Here is a 21,976-nt window from a genome sequence, read left to right as displayed (position 1 = left end):
ATTTTTCTTGCCTTGTTCCAGGCCTTTTTTCAGCCATAAATTAGCTTGCAATGTACATCTTTTTTGTTAGGCATGGTCTGGAAGACTCTTCTCACTTTTGTCTTTCCTAAACAGGAATCACCAATCATTTTAACATTTATAGTTATTTTCCTCACTATGTGTTGCTGTGGATTAAGATACAGTATCTCAGCTCCTTCCTCACTTGGTAACCCAAAAGAAATAATTTATTTTCATTTTTGATAGTAATAAACAAAGCAAAATCATGAGGAAGTTACATAGATTAGAAAGTATATCTATGTTTGTTAAGAGAACATTTGTTAAGAGAACTATCTGTGAAGTCATTCTGACTTTGCACTTAAAAGCACTGGTACTTCTGGAAAAATTTGTAAGCTCTCTGTGCCTCTTGTCTTTCATCTCTGTAATGTAAATAAGTGATAAAATTACCTAGTTCACGGGGGTTGTTCATGTAACTCAGAACAGTGTCTAGCACACATAAGTATGAAAAACTATATAGGATATAAATGTAGTTATCACAATGTTCTTGGCTCATTGTGAGTGGTTACTACACTGGAGAAATTCATGTTACAATTTATCTCTTCCAAAATCGATGTAGTTCTTAAATTTTTTTTCTCAGGAAGAAAACAGGAGTTTGAAAATAATTTCTGTATGAAAGCTATTTTCAATTTCTACCCCATGATGCAATCATTCCCTAAAATAATTGTATATATAAGAACATTAACTGTTGCATTTCCTCTTGAAAATAGCATTCAAAGGAAGTTTCTTTTTTCTACCTAGAATATAGTTTCCATGGTTTCACTCTGGTAAATTCTTATTATTGTTTTCAATCTGAAGCTATATCCTCAGAGAATGAATAAATTCTTCCCCTGGAGTCCAGTGAATTCATATGTCATACATAAAAGTGACATTGTAGTTATTTATTTATGTTATTATAAAACTAAGCCATCTATTAAATTATTGAGGTTATATTGTACCTTCTTTCTTGCATTAACCCAGTATACTCTCTGGCACCCAGCAGAGTATATCTACTGCTTATAAGGATAATTAAGTATAATTTATTATCAGATTAATAAAGTAATACATATTTGGTATGATACTATATTAGTACCACACCTAACACCATTAACAAAACCCCTTAACATTATCTAAAATGCAGTTCACATTAAAATTTCCTTGTTGTATCTATTGTGTACATGTTTACCTATGTATATGTGTGTATAGAGTGGTTATTTGCCCTTTAGAGTATCCCACATTCTGAATTTGATTTACTGCTTTCTTTCTATGTAAATCCCATTGCATTGCATCTTAAAGCACACACTAGTGATGCCATGGTTATAATTGGTTTCATGTAGTAGTTTCTGCTCATATTCCCTAACTAAATAGTTAACATTTTTTTTTTAAAGATTTTATTTATTTATTTTTACAGAGGGAAGAGAGGTTTTATGAATGTTGTCATTTGTTTTTTCCTTAAGTGTTTTGTTATTTCAGTAGGTGTTGAAAAAATGCTTATCTTCCAATTTAATCTTTTATTCTATATATTATTCAGAATTATTCTATTCAAGGAACTTATTTATTTAAATACTCTAACATTATTTGTATAAAAAAGCAAAAATATATATATGCCTTTCTTTGTATTTATCTCATACCTTAATAACCACAAATGTTTATGATATGTTTTCTTTTTTCATGAATTTATAGATTCCCATATATTTCAGGTGTGCATCTGGGAATGAAGTCCAATTTATGGTTTATAAGTATCCAATTGTTTTGTCACCATTTGCTGAGGGGGTTGTTCTGTATCCACTGAATCACCAGAGCTTTTGATACAGAAAATAATAAAAAACAATAAAGACAAAAGCTAATTATTTGAGAAGACAAATATAATTAATACATCTAGTTATGGTGATCAGAGAAAAAATAACAGGGCACAAATTACTGCTTTTAAAGTTTAGAAATGTGATATTGAAGAGGACATTTTTATCCTCTACTTTTCTGTGTTCTTCTGGCTGATACAGGAATTAAATTGACATGAGGCAGACTAACAGAAGAAAATAAAATTTAATTTTATGTGTACCCACGGGGGTCCATAAGAATAGGAGGCCTGCTCTGGCCAGGTGGCTAAGTTGGTTGGAGCATCATCCTGTAATTGTGGGCTTCAACCTCAGTCGGGGCATGTATGGGAGGCAACTGATCTAAGTTTTCCTCTCATATCCATGTTTCTCTCTCTCCCTTTTTCTCTCTCCAAAATCAATAATGAAACATATCCCTAGGTGAGGATTTTTAAAAAAGGATATGAGACTTATAGGCAGTCAGGCAGTGGAGGCTTATATGTCATTCTGACTAAGGAGGAAGGGGTTGGAGCCTGGCTTCAAAGGGGTGGAAGACAATTCACAAGGAGATGAGAAGAGCAAATGTTTGGTAAACAAACATTTGTTCTGCCATGTGGAGAAGCCTTTCTTATGTAAAAAAAATTAACTTTGGTAATAGCTGCTTTCCTGGTGCAAGCTTTCTATCTAAATTATTTTAGGCAGTTAAGGAAGAGGTAAAAAGCCCTCATTGAGTTTTTGGGCCTTGATTGTCTTCAGCTTAAAATAATTCACAAGTCAAATTGGCACATTCTGAGATGAACTTCTCTCAATGTCATCAATACTGTGAACACCTTTATGCCAAAAAACTGACAACTTATCTGAAATGAACAAAATTCTTATAAGACATAAACTGCCAAAGCTCTCAATAAAAAAAAATAAAACTTGTATAGCCCTATATTTGTTAACATAATTTATTTGTAGTTAAAAACATCCCCAACAAAAAATAGAAGAAAAGAAAAAAATCTAGGCTTAGATGGCCTCATTGGTGCTTTCTACCAAAACTGTTTTCATGTCTAATTTTTATTCTGGAATGTATGGCTCCTTTAAATACAGTTGACATACAGTATATTAGTTTCAGGTGTATAACATAATGAGATTTCACATTTATATTCCTTACAAAGTGATGATCACAAAATGTCCAGTATCCATCTGTCACTGTAAAAAGTTATTGTGATATTATTGATATTGCCTATGCTGTACTTATATCCCTGTGACTTATTAATATTATGTTTGTACCTCTTAATCCCCTTGATCCTTTTGCCCATATCTCCACTGTCCAACTTTCTGACAATTATCAGTTTTTCTGTACCTATGAGTTTGTCTTGTTTGTTCATTTCTTTAGTTATTTTTAGATTCTTCACATAAGCAAAATAATGTAGTATTTGCCTTTCTTGACTTATTTCACTTAGCATAATGCCCTTTAGATCTACTCATGTTGTCACAAATGGCATGATTTCATTTTTTCCCCCATGGTTGAGTAATATTCTAGTGTATCTGTGTGTGTGCATGTATTCACTTCTTTATCCATTCATCTATTGATAAAAACCTAGGTTGCTTAAATAACTGGAATATTGTAATAATGCTGCAATGAACATAGGACCCAGCAATCTGACTCTTGGGAGCTTATCTGAAGAAAATGAAACATTAATTCCACCGAAAAAATTTAAAATACTAATTATATACACAGGCTTTCCAGAAATTGAATAGGATGGAAGTCTTTCAAATTAATGTTCATCCAGCATTAACATGATACCCAAAATATGCAGAGACATTAAAATAAAATAAAACTATAGAAGATAATCCTCATGAATATATACTGGCATAAAAACTGACACACAAATAGAAGAAAGCCCAGAAATAAACCTACACATATATGGTCAATTAATTTTTGAGAAAAGTGCCAAGAAAATTCTCAAAAGATAGCACTGGGAATATACAATGGGGAAAGAACAATATTTTTATTAAATAGCATTGGGAAAACTAACAGCCACATGCAAAAATTAACTCAAAATAGCTTCATTAACACAAAATTAGCACACTCACAAAAAAAACATAAATGTAAGACCTAGAATGTATAACTCATACAAGAAAACATAGGGAAAAACTTCCTGACATTGGTCTTGGCAATGCTATTTTGCATATGACACCAAATGCACAAGCAGCAAGTGCAAAAATCAGCAAATCAAACTAATCAAACTAAAAAGCTTCTGCACAACAAACAACCAATAAAACAAAAAATGGCCTATAAAATAATAGACAATATTTTGCAAACTTCACATCTGATAAAGGGTTATCAGGCATTCAAAATTCATGCAAAATATAAGGCATTCATACAATTCAATAGCAAAAAACACCCAATAATCTGACTAATTAGTGGGAAATTACCTAATTAGGCATTTTCTGAAGAATTTATTAAAATGCTATCAAGAATAGAATGGTGTTCAATATCACTAATCTTTAAAGGAATACAAAACAAAATGACAGTCAGATGTTACTTCATGCCTGTAAGAATGGCTATTATCAAAAAGACAAGGGATAATTTCTGGCAAGGATGTGGAGAAAAAGGAAGCCTTGAACGCTGTTGGTGGAAATGTATATCAGTGCAGCCACTACAGAAAACAGTCTAGAGGTTCCTCAAAAAATTAAAACTAGAACTATCATGTGATTCAGCACTTCCACTTCTGGGTAAAGGGTCTAACCAGAAGATATCCAGCCACATAATATAATAGAGGCATTTATTGAAGAAGATACAGAAAACAAGGAACATTGTACACAGGACAATGATGCCTCAGTCCCCTTCAAAGAAGGCACCTTGGGACCTCACACAGTTCTCCCAACTGGCATCAGCAGCCCCATTGTATTTTCCTGAACCTCATCAACAGTCTGAAAAGTTTTCCCTTTCAAAGGTGATTTTTTTTTTTTTTTAGTTTTGGGGAAAGCCAGAAGTCACAAGGCAACCAATCTGGGCTGTAGGGGGACTGAGTCACCTGGGTGATTTGACATTCCACCAAAAAACCCTGCAGGAGATGTGATGCATGAGCAGGTGTGTTGTTATGATGAAGCTACCAATCACCAGTTGCCCATAGCTGCAGCCTTCTGAGTCATCCAAACAGTTTCCACAGAGGAATGTTCAAGCTTAATGCAAATTTTGATGCTGATTTGTTGCTCTACTTGTTTAGTCATTTTGAATGCAATAGCTACACAGTTCACATGTTCATTCAATGGTGTCCACTGCTCCCACTGACTAGTACAGTGGCATTCTCATTGTTCACACATGCCCATTCCAGCCCACACTCCTTGGCTGCCAGGTTACATTGATGTTGCACAAACCATTCTCATTATATTAACAATGGCTACATGTTTTCCAGACAGACCTTGTTTATCTGAAGAAAATGAAATCACTATCTCAAAAAGCTAGTTGTACCCCAAGTAATTAATGAGAACTTTGTAATATAAAATGTATATTTGGGGGAACAATTAAAATAATTAAATATATATATATATATGTATGTCTCTGTGTCTGTCTGTCTCTATGTATACACACAAGTAAATGTAGATCATTTAAATCAACAATATTTCCATGTTAGAGAATTTAAGAGAAAAGTGCTAATTAAGAATAAAGCAATGGGAAATAAAAATATAATAAATATTACAAGACAAATAAATGAACTTGAAAACAGAAAAACAATAAAGAAAATCAATGAAACCAAAGCCATTTTAAAAAAATGATTAATTAAATTGTTAAGTGGATGGGCTGGAATGGGAGTAGGGGGGAGAAAACTGTACTTGAACAATGATTGAAATGAAAATTAAAAAAAAAATTGTTAAGTATCTTGCAAGACTAACCAAGGAAAAAGAGAAAAGACAGAAAGTACTACCAAGATGAATGAAGAAGAAGGCATAACTATGATGCCACAGAGAGTAAAAGGAAAATAAAGCAAAATTACAAGCAACATGATGCTCATAAATTTGACAATTAAATGAAATAGGCCAATTTCTAAAACATACAAATTACCAAAATTCACAGAACAAAACATGGATATCTCTATATTCAATGAAGGAATTTGAATTTATAGTTGAAATTCTTCTAAAAATGAAATTGCAGTCTCAGTTGGTTCACTGGTAAATTCTACCAAACTTTTATTTTCTTTTCAAGGGAAAATTATACTAAATCTGCACAACTCTTCCAGAAATCAGATGAGTAGAGAAAATTTACCAGTTTTTATAAGATTAACAGTATCTAATTTGAAACCAGAAAAATAAAGTAAAAGGAAACTGCAGCTTAATATCTTGAACATAGCTGAAAAGTTCTTAACAAAATGTGAATAGTAATTCAAATACAGTAATATATACAAAATATATACATCACATTCAAATGTGGTATTATGTATTTTTACTTGCCAGTAGATATATAAATATATATTAACCAAAGCCCAACATTATGTAGCTTTTAAAGGAAATGGACAGATATACAATAATTGCCATAAAATAAGGTAAAAGCACAAACTTTTGGAAGAAAGCAACTAATCCTGGTTTTGCAAACAAGGAAGATTTCAAAGATTATATGATATTTAGACGGAACCTTAAGGAGATGTGTGTATGTGTGTACAGGCATGTGAGTGTTTGCAAGAGAGAGAGAGAGGGAGAGAGAGAATGCTTAAGAAGTACAAGAAATGGTGAATATTCATGAGATCATAGGAAAAGTGGCACAGGACTTATGTTCTAGAAAATATACCTTCACTTAGGTAATTCTTTAAGGGAAATATTAATAACTGTCAAAAACAATTATTTGCTTTGGGCATTAATGGAAATGTTCTATAATCTTTGCTATCCAATAGATGAGCCACTAGCTACATTTGACTATTGAGTACTTGAAATATGATTAGTATAACTACTGAATTTTTCTAAAATGATTTGTAAAAACATTTTTTACACGTAAGAAAATTGAAGCAGTAATAAGAAAACTCTCAACAAACACAAGTCCTGGACCAGATGAGTCCACAGGTGAATTTTACCAAACATTCCAAAAACTAACACCTTTCAGTTTGAAACTATTTCATAAAATTCAAGAGGAAGGAAGGCTCCCAAACTCACTTTACAAGGCCAGCATTATCCTAATTCCAAAACCAGATAAAAACACCACAAAGAAAGAAAATTATAGGCCAGTATCCTGGTGAACATAGATGTTAAAATCCTCAACAAAATATTAGCAAACCAAATAGAGCAATGCATCAAAGAGATCATATACCTGGCTGCTGTGCCACAGTGGACTGAGTGCCAGTCTGCAACCCAAAGTATTGCCAGTTCAATTCCCAGTCACTCAGGGCACAAGCCTGGGTTGCAGGCCAGGTCCCCAGTGTGGGGCACATGAGAGGCAACCACACAATGATGCTTCTCTCCCTCTCTTTCTTTCTCCTTTTCAAAAGAAATAAAGAAAGAAAGAAAGAAAGAAAGAAAGAAAGAAAGAAAGAAAGAAAGAAAGAAAGAAAGAAAGAAAGAGAGAGAGGGAGGGAGGGAGGGAGGGAGGGAGGGAGGGAGAGGAAGGAGGGAGGAGGAAGGGAGGAAAGAAGAAGGAAGGAAAGAGAGAAGAAAAGGAAGAAGGAGGAAGGAAGGAGGAAGGAGGGAAGGAAGGAGGAAGGAAGAAGGAAGGAAGGAAGGAAGGAAGGAAGGAAGGAAGGAAGGAAGGAAAAATCTTTTAAAAAATCACATACCATGATCAAGTGGGATTTATTCCAGAATTCCAAGGTTGTTACAGCATTCACAAATTAATAAATGTAATTCACCACATAAACAAAATGAAGCATAAAAACCACATGATCATATCAAACATGCAGAAAAAGCACTTGATCAAATCGAGCACTGATTGATCACAAAAACTTTCAGCAAAGTGGGAATAGGGGAAACATACCTAAATATAATGAAGGCTATGTATGACAAACACACTGCCAGCATCATACTGGGAAAAACATCATGGGAAAAGCCTAGAAGCTTTCTCATGAAGATCAGGAATAAGACAGGGGTGTCCACTTTTACCTCTCTTATTCAACATAGTACTGGAAGTCCTAGCCACAGCAGTCAGACAAAAAATAAAAGCCATCCAAATTGAAAAGGAAGAAATAAAACTGTCTTTATTTGATGGACACAAAAGTGATACAAAGGAATGTAAAAGGGATACAAAGACAACATTCAGAAATTAAAGGCATTTTTGTACACCAACAATGAAATATCATTATCAAAAATTAGGGAAAAAATCCCATTTACAATACCAACAAGAAAAATAAAATACTTAGGAATAAACTTAACCAATGAAGTAAAAGACCTGTACTCAGAAAACTACACAACACTAAAGAAAGAGATTAAGAAAGCCACAAATAAATGGAAGCATATACCATGTTCATGGACTGAAAGAATCAATATCATTAAAATGTCCATGCTGCCCAAAACAATGTATAGATTCAATGCAATCACTATCAAAATACCAATGACATATTTCACAGATATAGAACAAATATTTCAAATATTTATATGAAATCATAAATGACCCCAAATAACCTCAACAGTTTTGAGAAAGAAGAACAACATAGGAGGGATCAGAATACTTAATATCAAACTATATTACAGGGCCACTATAATAAAAAATATCTAGTGTTTGATATTTTTTGATGTATTTTAAAATATCTGATAAGAAAGACACATAGATCAATGGAACAGAATAGAGGGCCCAGAAATAAGCCCATTCAATATGGTCAGTTATATTTGACAAAGGGGGAGGAACATAAAATGGAGTAAAGATAGCCTCTTCAATAATGGTGTTGGGAGATCTGCACAAGTACATCCAAAACAATGAAACTAAACTAGCAACTTACATCATACACAAAGATAAACTCAAGATGAATAAAAGACTTAAATGTAAGTCATGACTCCATAAAAGTCCTAGAGAAAGACATAGGCAAGAAAGTTTCAGATATCCCATGCAGCAATATTTTCACCAATACATCCCCTAGGGCAAGGGATATGAAGGAAAGTATAAACAATTGGGACTTCATCAAAATGAAAAGCTTCTGCATGGCTAAAGAAAACATCAACAAAATGGAAAGGGACCAACTGTATGCGAAAACATATTTGCCAATGATACCATGGATAAGAGTTTGATCTCCAAAATATATAAAGAACTCACATGACTGCACACTGGGAAGACAAACAATCCAATTAAAAAATGGGAAAAGGACCTGAACAGACACTTCTTCAAGGAGGACATACAGAGGGCCCAGAGACCCGTGAAAAGATGCTCAGCATCACTAGCCATCAGAGAGATGCAAATTAAAACCACAATGAAATACCACCTCACACCCATCAGAATGGTCATCATTAATAAACCATTAAACAAGTGCTGGCAAGGTTGTAGGGAAAAGGGAACCCTAGTACACTGTTGGTGGGAATGCAGACTGGTGCATACACTGTGGAAAACAGTATGAAATTTCCTCAGGAAAACAAAACATGGAACTGTCTTTTTATCCAGAGGTCCACTGCTGGGACTATGCTCTAAGACTCCTGAATTACCAACTAAAGAACCTATGGACCCTATGTTCATAGTAGTGTATTTACAGTAGCCAAGTACTAGTAGCCTAAGTGCCCAACATAAATTAGTGGATTTAAAACACTCTGGTACACAAAAATACTGAAATAGAGAACAGGCTGACAGTGACCAGAGGGGAGAAGGGAAGGAATTTCAGGGGGAAAGGGGAAGGGTTTGCAGGAACAAGTATAAAGGACACATGGACAAAAACAAGGGGCAGGTAGAAACAGGAGGGAGGTCAGCAGGGCTGGGAGGGGTGGGCTGAGATGGGAGTAAAAGGCAGAAAACTGTACTTGAACAACAATTTAAAAAAATTTAAAAATAAAAACAAAACAAAACCTCTGGTACATTTACCCAATGGAATTCTACCCAGCAGAAAGAAAGATGGAACTCCTACCCTTTGTAATGGAACTGGAGAGCATTATGCTAAGTGAAATAAGCCTTGCAGTGAAAGACAAATACCATATGATCTCACCTGTAACTGAAACCTAATCAATAAAACAAACAAATGAGCAAAATACAACCAGATACTTGGAAATAAAGAACAAACTGACAGTGACCAGAGGGGAGGGAGGAGGGGGATAACATGGGGAAGAAGTGGAAGGAGGAAGCAAAGAAACAAGAATAGAGGACTCAGGGGCATGGATAACGGGAGGCATTTGACTATGGGACTGGAGGGGGATGAGCAACGAGGGAACATGTGGGACAACTGTAACTGAACAGCAATAAATTCTTAAAAATGGGCAAAATACCTGAAGAGACACTTCTCCAAAGAGGACACACAGATGGCCAACAGACATATGAACTGATGCTCAATGTCACTGATTATCAGAAAAAAATGAAGTTAAAGTCAAAATGTGATATCCTCTCACACCAGTCAGAAAAGCTATCAATAGATCAACAAAGAACAAGAAGTTCTGGCGAGGATTTGGAGAAAAGGGAACACTCAAAGACTGTTTGTGGGAATGTAGATTTGCAGCCTCTGTTGAAAGCAGTATGGAAATACCTCAGAAACTTAAGAGCAGAACTTCCCTGTGACCCAGAAATTCCACTTCTGGGCATTTATCCAAAGAAACCTGAAACACAAATTCAAAAGAACATAAGCATGCCTAGATTATTTGCAGCATTATTTACAATTTCCAAGACATGGAAGCACCTCAACTGTCCATCAGTAGATGACTAGATAAAATAACTATGGGACACTTACACAATGGAATACTGCTCAGCCATGAAAAACAAGGAAATTTTACCCTTTACAACAGTGTGGATGGATTTGGGGAATATTATACTAAGTGAAATAAGCCAGTCAGAGAAAAACAAATATCTATGATTTTACTCATATGTGCAATCTAGTAAACAAATTGAACTTACAATAACAAGAAAACAGACTCATAGATAAAGAGCAGGCTCACAGCTCTGGGGGCTGGGATGGGGGTGGAGGGATGGAGTAAAGGGACTCATGGACATGGACAACAGTGTGGTGATTGCAGGGGTGGGGGCAGGTGATATAAGGGGGATAAATGGTAATGGAATAAATACAGTAAAAATAAATTTTAAAAATAATAGCTTCTTGAAGTTCAGATCAGAACAATGTTTATGGTATATTGAAAAATCAAAGAGATCAAGAAAAACATGTTTTACTTATAGCATAGGCTGTAGAATACTTGCATGCAACTAAGCCTATACTTTCTCCATGTGAGAGGCTTTTATGTAGTAGATAGAGTGTATTATGAATACATCACATCTCATGTTTTAAGTGAATTAAGAAAAACCTGGGTTTATATTTCTGATTGGACTCATTAGAAGTATCAGAAAGTAAATACGTACCTTATTGTCAATAAATGTATTTTTACCTTTTTCCCACCCAAAATTTTATTTTGTTGGTATAAATTGCAGTGTTCCCCGAATTATCACTGTAACATATTTACTAACTTTATACTTTACTGTTTCAGTCATTGTTGAAAACACAGTAATAGTTTGTGCTTTTTGACTTGCTAAATTTGCTGGCATGGTATGACCCCCCAAAATGTATCTATTCCTAAAGGAAGAGAATGCTGATTGTCAGGAAAAAAAGAGAAAAAGAGCAATACAGCTTTGGTTCTTATCACCTACTGATTGCCCCAGTTCATGCTTTTAGAAGAAAATAATACAATAAATATTAAGATCTTATAGCAAAGATAAAATGTTGGTTGCTAAGAATAAAGAGACAACAAGACATAAGAACCATATAGTTTACATTGTAGCAATTTGTGGTTTCTAAAAGTTAAATCTTAAAGAGAATTTTATTTATTCTAATTATTTAGTATTCTAGAAGGAAGGCAATGACATTGCAGCATAAAAGTCTTCCTTATGCCCTGTCTGGCGTAGTTCAGTGGATTGAGCGTGGGCTGTGAACCAAAAGTATTGCAGGTTCGATTCCCAGTCAGGGCACATGCTGGATTGTAGGCCATGGCCCCCAGCAACCGCACATTGATGTTTCTCTCTCTCTCTCTTTCTCCCTCCCTTCCGTCTCTAAAAATAAATAAATAAAATCTTAAAAAGAAAAAGTCTTCCTTATAAGTCCCTTCTTGTCCTCAGTCAACTTTAAGGTTAAAAAGACAGCATGAACACAGTAAAAAGTCAATTGTTAATTTAAATAAGGAACATAAAAGTGATATAAATGAATCATGATGCTGGAGAACTATATATTAATAGCTGCATCTATGTGAATGTTATCATCACTGGTTTTTGCCTTCTTTCCCATAAATTGAAAACTTTACTCTTGTTTATAACCAAAGCAATTCTAGTCCTATGTGTGTCTGTTATTGCAAACACATTTGTTTCTGTTGGTCATAATTAAAAGGATATATATTAAGAATAAAAATAACCATAACTATTACTAAGCTCAGAAATTGTGATTGGGTCATCACTTTATTCCAATGCTTTATGAGACAGTAAAGTCTGTAAACGGCATCAAAATTAAAACTCGAAATTATATATATCAGTCCTAAAAGCACACAATCCTGGACACTTGAAAACAATATCTCAATACCTAAACTCTGGACATAATTAATAAATATTGTTACAGAAATATAACTAAAAACTGTGTTGCACATGGGGGGAGAGTGGGAATGGAGGGAAATAGAGGAAGGGTGGTCAAGGAACATGTATAAAGGACTCATGGACAAAGCCAAAGAGGGTAGGAATGAAAGTGGGAGGTGGGGGTGGGTGGAGTGGGAGGATTGGTGAGGGGAAAATGGAAACAACTGTACTGGGACAGCAATAAAAATTAAAAAAGTAAACACCAGCAAAAAAAAGAAAGAAAACTTGGTTACACGTAGAGTTTTCTGTGTACTGATGAGGGGACTTTTAACGTAAATTTCTGCATACTTGTTTCTTTTTCCATAGAAGATGAGCGAAATTTCTTTGGTTTAATAAGAGTGAGTTGATATTGCAAAAATGCTTATGGGAAAAAAGTTCATTGCTTCATTTCACTGGAGCTTTAATAGCAATATTTAAATCTTCACAGTATTGCTACTTTTCACTTATTTTTTCTTTTTGTTTTGTTTCTATGAATACATTTCTCTTAAAAAAATTAAACTTAATATGAGAAATCACACAATGATAACAGAGTTTGCCTCATGGGTATATAAGACAACTCAGAGTTTCAGGTTGCAATTTTTATCTATTTACTACTTCATATTCAGTGTGACTGGAAACCTAACCATCATTGTCCTCATCTTGATAGAATGCCATCTAAATACTCCTAGGTATTACTTCCTCTGAAATGTCTCCTTCTTAGAAATTACTTTCACCAGTGTTTCTATCTCCAGATTTTGCAGGATGTGAGCAGTCATTACCAATGTCAAGACCATTTACTATAACAATTGTTTAGCTCAGTTGTTTTTCTTCATCTTCATGGATGTGCCTAATTTTCGTCTAACTGCCATGTCTTTTGACTGTTATGCTGTCATCTTCAAGCAGCTTCATTATTCCACCATCATGATCAAAATCCCCTGCAACCTGCTTGTCTTTAGTTCATAGCTAAGAGAATTTCTTACCATCTTCTCACATTCACACTGATCCTCTGAGTCCTAACACACTGAGTTAGATTCCTTTGCTTCCAATGTAATTGATAACTCCTCTTAGGACTAGTTCCCCATTTTACATCTCTCATGCTCAGATACATGGCTTTTGGAAAGAATTGGTTTTTGCTTTGTTTTTGTTACTCTGCTCTTCACATTGGCATTAATGATCTGTCCTACACGTGCAGCATTAGCACCATTCTGGGAATCTTATCTGCTAATCAGAGGAAAAGTCTGTATATTCATGTATGTCAGGCTTTTGACCAAAGGAAGAGCATTGTTGGCCATATTCACAATACTTCCATTGCCCCATGTTGGATCCTTCAATTTATACCAAGTAACCAATGAGTAAAACAAGTTTTCAAACTTAGTTCATAAAGTGTTGATGTAGTGTTCTCTAGAAACAAATGAAATGAAAGTATGACTTAGCATGAATGAATGTCACTGTGAAGATTCAGGAAAGGAAAAATGAAATTGTAACTTCTGCAATGTCCCCCTATATCCTTCTCACAGATACCTGCGATGTTGACCTCATTTGCTTAAAATTTCTTTTTAAGCTAAAAATGACTATGTTGTGTTTTTCTTTCATGGTGTCTGGTAGATTCCATGTAATCACTGATTTAAATCTGGATAGGAAACTAGTGGCAGTAGAATTTAATAATTTTATTGATCTTTCTGAATAATGAAAATCTTTTATATTATAATAGCTAAAGGAGTATACACTGTTTTAATCAACTTACTCTTAATACTTACTCTTACTCTTACTCACTGTTTAAGAGTAAGTTACTCTTATCAATTTACTCTTAATACTTACTCTTACTCTTACTCACTGTTACTCTTAATACTTACTCTTACTCTTATACACTGTTTTAATCAACCTACTCTTAATTTTTTTCTTCTGGTATTAATAATATAACAGCTTCTTTCATAAAATTGTATGAAATGTGAAATTGATTAAATATCTGCAACAACCATTTTTTTCACAATATCTGTAGTATCTGTTCAATTATTTCTACTCACCTGATGGACTTGGATATTTAATTTTCTACTTTTGAATAATTTGAATTTCATTATATCCTATATTTCTTAGTCATGCTGAAGGCATGTATGTCTTATTTTATAAACTCTCCTTGTTTATCTGTATTATGTTTAAAATATGTAGAAAAAGACTAGGTAGCCATTATTACTCTGATGCCCACTAGGAGTTTGATAGGAATTTCATAAATGATACTATCTCTTCCATAGAGAACATTTATTTTGTATCATATACTGAGCCAGATATATTTTATACCATATCTTATTTAATCTTCACAGCTCTCTGGACAATTAGACAACATAATGATGATGATTTTACAAAACTGTAAATTGATGCTCAGAAAAGCTGAATAACTTGTTGGAGGTCTTGAGCTATAACAGCCAATAAATAGCCCAATTTGAAAACACAAAACACAAAATCCTTAAGAATCTACAAATTTTACATAGCTTTTACTAGTGACCTGCACAATTTTACTGGCTGTTTAAACTCACCTTATCTCATTGGGACATAATTATATTATTATTAGTATAGTCATAGAGGGTAGTAACTCCTAATGTGATACTTAGCATATAAAATACAACATGAACCAATCAAAACAAGAAATTCTTCAACAGACATTCCTGGTAAGCCAGACTGAACAGGAAAAGAAAATGCATAAAATATTAGCAGTATTATAGCACCAAAAATTTTTAATGGAAGCCAGATTAAAAATAATAGCATTAATAAACGTACTTAGTACAATGTGGTAGATTATGAGATTTTTTAACTGGCATAGAGTATTAGGTAGAAATTTATGTTGGAAAGTAAGACATTAGGTGCTAGTCTTTGTCTGAAAAGTAATGTAGAGGAAAACAAACTTCACACTTAGGGTTTTGGTTTGCTTGTTGTAATTTTTTCTGTCCCCCTGGACACTGACCCCCAAGCTTCCTATTAAGATTTCAATACTAGTGTGTATTTTCCTTTATATTCCTTAGTGTGTTGTGTGTATTCCTGTTCTGGCAATTGCGATTCACTGAATTAGTCCCCTTGAGCCAGTGTCAGAGGGACTAGATAAAACAGGAAGTAGCTTGTGTGAGTAAAGTCTATATAGAAAACACACCAGAGAGTTTTAAAACATTTGATAATTCTTCTCTTTTATATATTGGTTGCATCTTCACTCTCTATGTCAAAGAAATACATTCCCTCTGGATAAAATGGGAAATTCAATACAAAAACATTGGCAATGGAAAGCAAATTTGTCAAATGAGAGGAAATATTTTCATAAATGTTGGGCTCCCTGGAATACAACAATGACAGTCGTTAATACTTTTCATATTCCAGATATTCAGACTGTTGGTGAGCCTTTCTGAAAATCCAAGGTAAGTTGGGTATAAGGAAGACAATGGGGCAAAATTCACTCAATTGTAATAGCATAAACAATAAAATACAAGGAAAGAAAGAAAGAAAGAAAGAAAGAAAGAAAGAAAGAAAGAAAGAAAGAAAGAAAGAAAGAAAGAAAGAAAGAAAGAAAGAAGGAAAGGGGAAGGAAGGAAGGAAGAAAGGAAGGAAGAAAGGAAAAGAAAATATTTTACTCACCAAAAAATTCCTTTGAGCTCTTAGAAAGAAATATAAGCATACATTGATGTAAGGTATTACTTTTATTACAACAAGTCAACTAAAAGCAAATCCTTGACATATTGACTATGGAGACAGCTTAAAATCTTGAGTCATCATATCCTGGCTAAACACATCATATACTCAAGTTATATAGTCAGTAGTGTACCTAACTATCCATTTATAAAAATGAACCATCTTTTAATGGAAATCTTATAACTAGATGTCTTTTTTACTGTCTCAGCTCAACCAGAACCAACAACTGCCCAGTATTATAGCTACTTACAAAAACAAAAAACCCTCATTTTTGGTTGAAGAACTTATATAGGTTAAAAAAAGAAAAAGAACCAATGTTACTTTTGTAACTGGTTTAAAACACACAATGGAATTTTCCCAATCATTCTCCTAAGAATGGCTTTGACCTGAGAACATGAATCTGGGAATGACTCTAGAACTCATCTGCACAGACCTTTCTGCTTCCACGTAAGTGATGGTGACAATGCCCTGCTCACTGCTCTTGGCTAAAAAGTAACCAGACTCTTCCACAAGGCTAAATATTTTCTATGCAAAAATCAAACAATATTCCATTCCCTTTGGTTTATAAATAATTCAAAGAGATTAATTTCTACCTACTAAGAAGCTAGAGTATGTGATTTAAAGATTAAGGTCAATAGACCAAAACCAAAATATGATTATTAAAGTATAACTTGTCAACAGTGTGGTGATTGTGAGGGAGAGGGGTATAAGGGAAATAAATGATAATGGAAAATTATAGCAAATAATTTTGAGAAAAATGTAACTCATAATGGTACTATAGCTACTTATTATTACATATGCATATGTATATATGTGACCTTAAACACATAAGTGAGGGGTCCTGGCCCTGTAGCTCAGTTGGTTAGAGTGTCATTCCAATACACCAAGGTTACAGGTTCCATCTCTGGTCCAGGCACATACAAGAAGCAATCAATGAATGCATAAATAAGTAGAACAACAAATCAATGCCTCTTTCTCTCTCTTTCTCTCAAATAAATCAATAAATTTTTTTTAAAGAAGACAATGAAAGTCTCCCAAATCTTATCATTGATTCATCACTTACTAGCTCAACTTTTTTTATTGTTGTTCAAGTACAGTTGTTTCCATTTTACCCTATCACTCTCCCCCACCCAACTCACCCTTACCTCCCACCCTCCATGTGTCCTTTATACATGTTCCTTGTGACCCTTCCCCTTCTTTCCCCTGTTATCTCCCTTCCCCTACCTCTGGTTAGTGTCAGTTTGTTCTTTATTTCAATGTCTCTGGTTATATTTTGCTTGCTTGTTTGTTTTGTTGATTAGACAACTTTAAATTAAATTAAATATGATATATTTGGAGTTAAATTTTGTAGCTGTATATATTAAAAAGTATAAAAAGAGCTAAGCATAGTTTTTATTATATCAATTTAGTCATTCTCTATTAAATAAAGGCAGGAAATTATAATCTCTGTGTCTGTGTGTTTCTAATTGAATATAGGCTATGAAGTACTGTATTTCAGAGAACAGATTTTAATCTCAGATAGTCTATGATTATATTTGACATTTTCCAGTTATATGAATATATCTAAGATACATACCTCTCTGAGCCTCAGTTCTTTATTTGGGAATAAAAATAGTTTCATGGGTATGTTGTAAGGGCTGAGACAATATATAAAAGTCCTCAGCATTTCACTAAGAGAATAACTGCTTTTGCTAAATCACAATTACTATAAATATCCTTCCCAAAGTTGGGAATTCACTCCAACTAAAATAAAACTAAAGGAAATAAAAAAGGCTCTATACAAAGCATGTTAAGTGCCACATGATTTGTAGAGCACTTTCATTTCAACAGTGTGGTGATTGTGGGGAGGAGGGAGGATGGTTGGAGGTGAAAGAGGATATAAGGGGCCTAAACAGTAATGGAAAAAACATAATTAAGAAAAAACATGCTTGACATTTTAACTTCACTTTTTTAAAAAATTAAAAATGAGGTAACATTGGTTGATAAAATTGTATACATTTCAGTTGCTGCTGGGAATGTAAATTGGTACAGCCACTATGGACAACACTATGGAAGTTTCTCAAAGCATTGAGAATAAAGCTGTCATATGGCCCAGCAATCCCCCTTCTTAATATCTACCCAGAGAATTTGAAAGCCTTTACTCATAAAGATATATGCACTTCTATGTTTATTGCAAGATTATTCATTATAGTCACCTTCAGTTTAAACAGCGAAAACTGAAGCTTCAAGAAATTAAGTAATTCATCTAAAGTCACAAATCCATTAAGCAGTCCATTTGTATTTTAAGCCATATTTCTCTAACTGCCTAATCCATATACTTTCTAGAATGATAATTTACCATAGAATGCCATAAACAATATGTTAATAACACTTTGATTCCATAATTTTTATTAATTTACTTTTTCTTTCTTCATCAAATTGTAGATGACTAGCTAATGAATTAAAAGTGAGAGGTTATTAGTTGGTATTCATCATAAACCCCTGCAGATATGTGTTACTATTTCTAAAATTATTATTAAAGGTGATTGATGATATCCCCTTTCCCTTTATTTGATTCTATGAACACTGGTATGACACACTATTTCAACCAAAGTCTCGTTCCACACTTGGATAGTTGTTAATCCACAATTCATGATGTGTTCCTTGTGTTTTCTACTATACATCTGGCAGGAGAAAACCAAAAAAGCAACCGAAGAATGAGAAACTATACAGAAGTAACAAAATTTATCCTCCTGGAACTGTCAGATGACCCAAATACTGGGAACTGAATTTGCCCATCATTATTGAAAGGATGAAATATAAATTATTCAGATTTCTCCAGGAATGTAGTCATCCAAAATATTTGTGAAAAAAGTAAACAGTATCTAATTAAAATAATCCTTCCTAACACTTGATGTAAAGACTCCTGAGGAGTCTTTGTGTCATTCAAACCAAGAGAAGTTATTTTTTTATTAATTAAATGTATTGGGGGTGACGTTGGTTAATAAGATTATATAGGTTGCAAGTGTACATTTCCCTGATATATGAATCTGTACCATGCATTGCGTGTCCAACACCCAAAGTCAAATCATCCTGTGTCACCATATATTTAACTTCCTTCACTACCCCTTCTAATTCCCTTTCTTCTCTAGTTGCCACCATACTATTTTCTGTATATAAAAGAGAAGAAATCAAAGGACCATTCCTATTATTAGTTTGCTGTAAATTTACCCTGATTGTAAAATAACACTATTTCAGCCAAACTCTGGTTCCATACTTGGATAGTTGTTAATCCACAATTCATGATGTGTTCCTTGTGTTTTCTACTATAGATCTGGCAGGAGAAAACCAAAAAAAGCAACCGAAGAATGAGAAACCATACAGAAGTAACAGAATTTATCCTCCTGGGACTTTCAGATGACCCAAAGCTTCAGGTGATGATCTTTGTCTTTCTGCTCATCACCTACATGCTCAGCATCACTGGAAACCTGACCATTATAACCCTTACCCTGCTGGATTCCCATCTCCAGTCCCCCATGTATTTCTTCCTCAGAAATTTCTCCTTATTAGAGGTTTCATTCACAACTGTCAGTATACCTAAGTTCTTGGGCACCATTATTTCAGGTGATAAAACCATTTCCTTTAATGATTGCATTGCTCAGTTATTTTTTTTCATTCTCTTGGGAGTCACTGAATTTTACCTTCTGGCTGCCATGTCCTATGATCGTTATATTGCCATCTGCAAACCTCTGCATTACATGACCATCATGAACCGAAGAATCTGTATACTCCTTGTCTTCTCTTCATGGCTAGTTTCATTCTTAATCATATTCCCTGCACTCATGTTGCTCTTGAACCTGGATTACTGCAGATCAAATATTATAGACCATTTTACCTGTGATTATGTTCCCCTGCTGCAAATTGCTTGTTCAGAAACAAAATTCCTAGAGATGATGGGGTTCTCCTGTGCTGTGTTTACTCTGATGTTCACTTTGGCATTGATATTTCTGTCTTATCTCTATATCATCAGAACGATTTTAAGAATTCCTTCTACTGGTCAGAGGACAAAAGCCTTTTCTACATGTTCGTCTCACATGATTGTCATCTCCATCTCTTATGGAAGCTGCATTTTCATGTATATTAAACTTTCAGCAAAAGATAGGGTGTCCTTGAGGAAGGGAGTTGCTGTGCTGAACACCTCTGTAGCACCCATGTTGAACCCCTTTATTTACAGCTTAAGGAATCAGCAAGTCAAGAAAGCTTTCATGAACATGGTGCAGAGGACTATTTTTCACAAGCAAAGTAAATAATGTGGCATAATGAATTAGAGACACATTGCAGGACATTTTAAAAATATAAACATGAAATTTTAGTACCTTCTCCAAATCACAATAAACTCCCTGTCATTTCTGTTTATTCTCTTTGTTTTTTCTGTTTGTTTTATATACTTACCATATAATTTAAATTACTTTCCTTATGTCTTTCTGACTTTCATTCTTCTGAACCCATCACAATTTTTTAATTTAAGTTTTTATTTATGTATAGTTGGTATAAATCTTATATTAAATGAAGTTTTTTGTGCAAGTCACTTGACTAGTACAATTTTTTAAGACTTTATTTATTTATTTATTTTTAGAGAGGGAAACGAGGGAGAGAGAGAGAGAAACATCAATGTGCGAATGTGCGGTTGCTGGGAGTCATGGCCTGTAACCTAGGCATGTGCCTTGACTGGGAATTGAACCTGCGATGCCTGGTTTGCAGCCCACACTCAATCCACTGAGCTACACCAGCCAGGGCATATAAATCTTCTATTGATCATGTTAATTTCAGGTATACAATAACACGACTTCTTAAACAATAATGTTTAAAAGTGAAATTATATGTTGAGCTTTGTTTAGGAAAAAAATAACCACCAGGATCCCACCCAGCCTCTTTGGTTCTCAGCAGTTTTCAGGCATCGAGAGTATGTTAGTTCCCATCAGGGCTCCAAGATCATCTAGGGGTATCCAAACCTTTGGCATTTCCGCACCACACTGGAAGAAGAGCTGTCTTGGGTCACACATTAAGTACATTGTGACATGTAGTCACAAAAAGATCTCATAATGTTTTATGTAAATTTATAATTTTGCTGTTGGGCCATATTCACAGCCATCCTGGTCTGCATGCAGCCCACGGGTAGCAGTTCTGACACCCTGGCAGACAATAGCACTTGGACAGCCCCTGGAAAGGCCAAATGTTGTACACCTGTTCACTCTTCTCCTTTCTTCCTGAGGGAGGGGCCACTGAGCAGTATTGGCCTCAATGTACTGCTGAAAATAGGTGAACCATAACATATTCAGAAAATCCTTTTATAGTGTCATACTTTCTTTACATTAAATCCTTCTAAATTAGTTGAATCTCACTTTATGGCCTACAATATAGTCACTTTTTTTATAATTTCTTGACCATTCAAAAATAGTATATAATGACACTTGAGTGCAGTGTTCTATATAAGTCAACTAGGTCAAGTTATTACTCACATGATTTAAATTTGTACTTTTACTTTTTGTTTTTACTGAGCTATTTAAATCTCCTTATATAAGTATGGGGTTGTTTCTTTCTCTTTGTAGTTATAGCAACTGTTTATCTTTTAAACATTAACACTGTGTTTTTTTTATTATTTCTTTTATTTTAATTGTTGTTCAAGTACAGATTTTTTCCTTTTATAGAAACACTGTGTTTTTATACAGGCACAAATTTGAAACTGTCATGTCTTCTCAGGAACATAACTTGTCTTATCATTATGAAAAACAACAATTCCTTTTTT

The 21,976-nt window shown here is 34.2% G+C and overlaps 1 protein-coding gene and 1 pseudogene across 1 annotated transcript; both read left to right on the top strand.

Annotated features, from left to right (window-relative positions):
* The first annotated feature begins 13,047 nt into the window (after positions 1–13,047).
* Positions 13,048–13,874, top strand: LOC114513004 (annotated as a pseudogene).
* A 5,621-nt stretch (positions 13,875–19,495) lies between these two features.
* Positions 19,496–20,511, top strand: LOC114513382 (olfactory receptor 6C1-like). Its single transcript, XM_028532684.2, has one exon. The coding sequence runs from the start codon at positions 19,539–19,541 to the stop codon at positions 20,478–20,480; it is 942 nt and encodes a 313-aa protein (XP_028388485.1). The 5' UTR covers positions 19,496–19,538; the 3' UTR covers positions 20,481–20,511.
* Positions 20,512–21,976: the final 1,465 nt, after the last annotated feature.

This window comes from Phyllostomus discolor, chromosome 2 (genome assembly GCF_004126475.2).
Source record: "Phyllostomus discolor isolate MPI-MPIP mPhyDis1 chromosome 2, mPhyDis1.pri.v3, whole genome shotgun sequence".
Lineage (NCBI taxonomy): Eukaryota > Metazoa > Chordata > Mammalia > Chiroptera > Phyllostomidae > Phyllostomus > Phyllostomus discolor.
The sequence above is the reverse complement of the archived record's forward strand: the minus strand, read 5'-3'. Positions and strand labels throughout refer to the sequence as shown.

Bases quoted from the DNA above. Each gene is read 5' to 3' on its own strand.
- LOC114513382 (XM_028532684.2), top strand. From the start codon at position 19,539: ATGAGAAACCATACAGAAGTAACAGAATTTATCCTCCTGGGACTTTCA.